The sequence below is a fragment of the Microtus oregoni genome, unplaced genomic scaffold (genome assembly GCF_018167655.1).
Source record: "Microtus oregoni isolate MIOR12 unplaced genomic scaffold, Mior012 000054F_ref0000373, whole genome shotgun sequence".
Classification (NCBI taxonomy): Eukaryota; Metazoa; Chordata; class Mammalia; order Rodentia; family Cricetidae; genus Microtus; species Microtus oregoni.
Genome location: NW_024543830.1, coordinates 7,636,191 through 7,642,190, shown reverse-complemented (window position 1 = coordinate 7,642,190; position 6,000 = coordinate 7,636,191). Strand labels below are relative to the sequence as shown.

Genomic DNA, 6,000 nt, shown 5'->3' with positions numbered 1-6,000 from the left:
CTAGTGCTGTCAGCACATACATTCCTTTGAGAAGGAGACCAATCACATGATTAGAGAAGGAGTTGAAGATACAGTCTTTGTGGTCCCCACACTGCTGAGCCCAGAACAGTGTCCATCTTAACAAAGCACACGACCCAGGAAGCACTTACACCTCGCTCTTACTGCAAGTCCTGTGTTTTGTGAAGATTTTTATAGTTTCAACCAGATACATTTCTATGTTCTTGGTCCTGGACAATTCTGTATTATAATCAGTTCGTCTGTATAAAATGTAAATGGTATTAAAGCCAGGGTTTGAGGGAAACAATGCATCCGTTCAGCATCCATTGGTTGTATATATTTTGGGAAATTCAGATCCACAAAGGAAGCGTGCACTGTTGAGGAGACACTGAACAATGTTGGTGGCCTGGGTAACGGAGAGTCCAGAGTGTGCACTGTCAGAGATGATGGAAGCAAGGTTGGTGGCCTGGGTAACAGAGTCCCGAGTCCAGGAAACTGAAGACACTCAAAAGTTGACCCCCAGTTTCTATTAATGCTCTATAAATGAACATTTCCATTTGATACAAATATACAAATTTAAAATGTATGCAGTTCAGTATGGCCTACCAGTTTCAGAGTGTTTATGTGCCAGAAAATATATAGTCAATAAAAAAATACCAGAGAGGTGGGGACAAAAGCTCTCTGGATCTGTACAGCAAAAATGAACATCACTTCACTAGGTGGTGAGTTGTGGTGAAATGGAATTCCGTGACCGAAAAGTACTGGAAAGGCAGCAGGTCACAAATCTGGTGATGGAGGATAGGATGCAAAATAAGGCCCATTTTCCTGTAGAGAGAAGAAAAGACAAGGCCATTAAACAACAGGGCAATTCAAGAGGATGTGCAAGACAGGGACGTGTACTGAACGGAAAAGCGCCTGGGAGAGGCGCAACATGTGTGTGGCGCTGAGCAGTCTCACTGGGACGTGTCACAGCTGCTGTAAAGTATGGAGAAGCTACAGGATGACAATGGACTCCAATAACAGCATCGCTCCTTGAACATTCTAGGTGCTGGACTCCTTGTTTCCACTGCCCCTTAAGTTCTCACATGATGGCAGGAGATAGGTAACATTCTTGTTTTTACTGACAAGGAAAATGAAGAGCACACAGATTATATAATTCAACTCATGAACCTGCTAAGTAACAAGCTGAGCTTAAATTTAAAGAAAAGTTTGTCTTGACACTGGATTCTTGTTAGATGGCGTTACCCTCCCATTCTGATTCTCCATTTAGTTAGGGAACAATACAAATGATTTCGGAAGAATTTAGTAGCCGTCACTGTTTGGCAGCAGGCATCTTCAAGTCACGCCCGAGTGGCAAGGCTTATAACGATTACAATTCTCAGGCCATTTAGTTCCACGTCAAGATGGAAAATTAAATGCCAGAAGCTTAATGTCAAATGTTGAAGGCAACCAACTAGTGTAAGGAGAAATTCTTTGGCCCCCACTTTGGATAATCGTGGTTAAAAACAAGGCAGCTAACTTTATGGTAGGAGGATCCTAGATTAGATTTATGAGTTGTAAGACCAGAGTCTCACTTTCAGGAAAAATATTTCTTTGGCAAAGAACTTGTTTTTCAATAAGCCACAAACAGGAAATGCTTACCATTAAAATAAGGCACAGGGGGGGCGGGAGCGCACACGCCTTTAATCCCAGCACCTGCGCAGAACTCTGTGAGTTCGAGGCCAGCCTGGTCTACAAGAGCTAGTTCCAGAACAGGTTCTAAAGCTACAGAGAAATACTGTCTCGAAAATCAAAAATCAATCAATCAATCAATCAAACAAAAAGAAAAGAAAAAGGCACCTAGTGTTGGTGGTGCATACCTTTAATCCTAACACTTGGGAGGCAGAGACAGGTAGATCTCAGTTAGTTAGAGATAAGCCTGGTCTACAGAGCAAGTTCCAGGACAGCTAGGACTATTATGCAGAGAAACGCTGTCTCAAAAAACAAAAAACATAAATAAACAAATGAGCAAATAAATAATAAAAATAAGGTAATGCAGCAGTCAGGAGTGAAGAGAGAGGAGGAAGGAAGTAGGCTGTTCCATGGCATTTACCTTACAGCTACAGGAACAATGAGTAGACCTGGTCTTGAACTCAGTGGACAATTTCATGTTATCAGAGCCAAAATGAGCCAAGAGCTCAGCCAGTTTTCAGAGCAGTTGCTCTGAGCAGGAACTGACCCTGGTGGTGGCATAGCCAGGAAATCAAAAGGTCATCTAAGACTTTCTGATAATAAACAAATCTGACCAGGTATGGGAGAAAAAAAATAGAAATAAATCTCAGAATTAGCTACATTTCTGGAAACTTGGGAGAAAAGTTTGCATTTAGCTTGTCTATCATGATCTGTAATCTAAGCAGTTCTGCAGAAAGTCATGCCTTGAGAAACAGAGCCCAAAGAGAAATCTATTCTGAACACCTCTGTAAGGGTTCTCATCTATACTCTTATTCTAGTTTCCAAAGATTCTCATATCTGCATTGATTTTTGTGACAAACTAACAGGACATGCCTGATCTGTAATGCCACGAAACAGAGCTTCCCACATTGACTTCACACTGCTCAGGAGATCACTGAGCCATCAGCCAGCTTCTCTATTTCTGGCAACAATCACAGTAATTTAAAGAATTCTCCCCGGTCAAAATGACATACTCTGATTTTATTTGTAAGAATGCTGACTTGCTCTTTTCTGGAAGTTGCTGCAATATTATTTTTATCAAGATAAAAAGTACCTTTCAACTACTTTTCAAAGGTCCCTTTTAATCTTATAGAAACTGTTGGCTTCCTAAATGCAGAATCTTTGAAATGGTTTTTTAAGTCCACTGAAACTGATACCAATCAACACCAATTCAGTCCTTTACCAAATAAAGAACCTATTATGTGTTATCAAGTGTAAGGCACAAACTGAACATAGAATATGCCAACTCTGTACTCCTTTTCTCCAGTCATGATTTAAATTTTCCTTACAAATCAGCATCCAGCCACCTCCTGGTGTCTCAGGTCCACATCCCATAACTCTGTGCTGCAAACTGAACACACTACCGGAACCTTTCCCAAGTCTCTCAAGACTTTCCCTCGCATTGCTTCTCTGCGGCAATAAAAATACCATCCATCAAAAGTACTTGCTTCTCCTTCATCTCCCATGGCTATTTATCTCCAAATATCACAGCTCAAATACCTCCTAACTTCAAACCCTTGCCACGCCCAGAAGCACGGCTTCCTCTCATCCCAGCTGAGGCAAAGTCCTGTAGACTTGCTTCTCTCTTCATCATGCTGTGCTCTTCCACATCCACACTGGTCTCTCTGCACAGAAATGTAAGGGCAGAACACTCCCCACTGACAGCAAAGCCAATGGCCTTTAGCACTGCAGGCACAGTGGCAGATGTCATGCTATGCCCCCTGCCTGTCCCTGAACACTGTCTCCTCATACCCTAGCCCGCTGAATTTTATGCCTGTCATCAGTCCTCATAAACAGATGGCATAGTATCTCCATTCTAAAAAACTCTAGCATAAGTAGAGAGAGAGAGATGGTTTAATGAGTCAACTGTCAGTTTAGAAGTTATTCTTCCTTTTGACACTGATCCTGTCATTGTGTCCTTTTTGATACTCAAAACAACAGAAATCTAAAACACACAAGCAAAACAAAAGCAGGCTGGAGTCTGGTGGAATAATCTTTCTGTATTTGTGGGAAAAAAAATTATACATTTAGATGGTAGTTTAGAAATGTCATTCAAATTTTGGGTCTCCAAATGTTCTTTTGTGCCTTTTACATTTCCTGCTATTAATTCAAGCATGACAAGTAGAGTTCAAGGCAAACAATAGTCAGCTTTTACTTCAGCAATTTTCATGTAAATACAAACTGATGTAGTTTTTCCCCATCCCATATATTGAATAATCTTTGTTCTATGATTCAGCTGCTCCCATTACAAATCCTTTCTGTGCAACAGCCAAATGTGAAATTTTATTAGCTACTAGAACACAGTAAATGTTTTGCTTCACAAACACTGAGAGAAACAATTAATAAATGAAATCTCCTGAAATTGAAAAGCTTCTGTAAAGCAAAGGACACAGCCAACAAGACAAAACAACAGCCTACAGATGGGAAAAGATCTTCACTAACCCTACATCAGACAGAGGTCTGATCTCCAAAACATACAAAGAACTTAAGAAATTGGTCACCAAAGAACACATAATCCAATAAAAATTGAGTACAGACCCAAACAAAGAATTCTCAACAGAGGAATCTAAAATGGCTGAAAGACACTTAAGGAAATGTTTAACATTTTTAATCATCAGAGAAATGCAAATCAAAACAACTCTGAGATCCCATCTTACACCTGTAAGAATGGCCAAGATCAAAAACACTGATGACAACTTATGCTGGAGAGGTTGTGGGGTAAAGGGAACACTTCTGCATTGCTGGTGGGAATGCAAGCTGGTACAGCCCCTCTAGATGTCAGTGGCGCGATTTCTCAGAAAATTAGGAAACAACCTTCCTCAAGACCCAGCAATACCACTTTTGGGTATATATCCAAAGGATGTTCAATCATGCCACAAGGACAAGTGCTCAACTATGTTCATAGCAGCTTTGTTTGTCATAGCCAGAACCTGGAAACAACCTAAATGCCCCTTGACCAAAGAATGGATGAGGAAAATGTGGTACATTTACACAATGGAGTACTACACAGCAGAAAAAATAATGACATCTTGAATTTTGCCGGCAAATGGATGGAGCTAGAAAACATTGTTTTGAGTGAGGTAACCCAGACACAGAAAGACAATCATCACATGTACTCACTCATAGGCGGTTTTTAAACATAAAGCAAAGAAAACCAGCCTACAAACCACAATCCCAGAGAACTTAGACAACAATGAGGACACTAAGAGAGACTTACATAGATCTAATCTACATGAGAAGTAGAAATTAGAAAAAGACAAGATCTCCTGAGTAAATTGGGAGCATGGGGACCTTGGGGGAGGGTTAAAGCAGAGGGGAGAGGCACGAAGGGGAGCAGAGAAAAATGTAGAGATCAATAAAAATCAATAAAAACAAATAAAAAAATGTTTTGCTCTCCACATAAGGGGAACAGAAGCCATCACTGAAACTGGAGAACTCTTAGAGATGTCCTGCATGACTTTCGTTTGAAGGTATATAACATATTGTACAACAATCAGGGGAGAATACTTCAAACTCAGTATTACTTTCCAATACGTCCTCTGGCTCATGCATAGAAATATATAATCAGCAACAGTTACATAAGGTGCTTGATTGACTTTTGGCAAAGTTCTCAAAAAAGATTATAAAGGTGATGCTGTGATATACGCAATAGAAAAGAACTTTAGTGAAGTTTAGGAGAGTCGTGATTCAGCAACAGATCTATGAATGCACCTATAAATAACATCACTAACATGGTAGATGCATTAAAACCACTACTGTAACCTTCAGGAAATACAACTTGTAACAGGGCAGAGGCTACTGAGAAAGGCTGCCTGACAATGTCTATGGTGCAAGTAGACACCAATCCAATCTGGCTGTTCATAGAGCTAAAAGCCTCAGTCTTAAGAAAAGTGACAGAAACTATCTACACAACCAAATACCAGCTTTAAATTCATGGCTGAGAAACCCTCTTGGGATAAGAACTTTTCCTAAGGCGTTGTGTGAAAAATACTAAATTATTATTCCAAAGCTCACAGCTGCTGCACTGCAGCAGTTCACACACTCCCATGCTTACACCTGCGGTTCACACACTCCCATGCTTACACCTGCGGTTCACACACTCCCATGCTTACACCTGCAGTTCACACACTCCCATGCTTACACCTGCAGCAGTTCACATACTCCCATGCTTACACCTGCAGCAGTTCACACACTCACATGCTTACACCTGCAGCAGTTCACACACTCACATGCTTACACCTGCAGCAGTTCACACACTCCCATGCTTACACCTGCGGTTCACACACTCCCATG

The 6,000-nt window shown here is 40.9% G+C and overlaps 1 protein-coding gene across 2 annotated transcripts in view; it reads right to left on the bottom strand.

The window, feature by feature from the left end:
* Positions 1-558: 558 nt before the first annotated feature.
* Gdap2 (ganglioside induced differentiation associated protein 2) overlaps positions 559-6,000 on the bottom strand; it is a 51,628-nt gene continuing 46,186 nt past the window's right edge. Inside the window, exon 14 of one of the 2 annotated variants that reach the window (XM_041638236.1) lies at positions 559-822. In XM_041638236.1, the coding sequence (XP_041494170.1) occupies positions 775-822 (48 nt within the window). In that variant the 3' untranslated portion in view covers positions 559-774. The remainder of the gene's footprint in view (positions 823-6,000) is intronic. The other variant, XR_005973027.1, reaches the window with a different exon arrangement.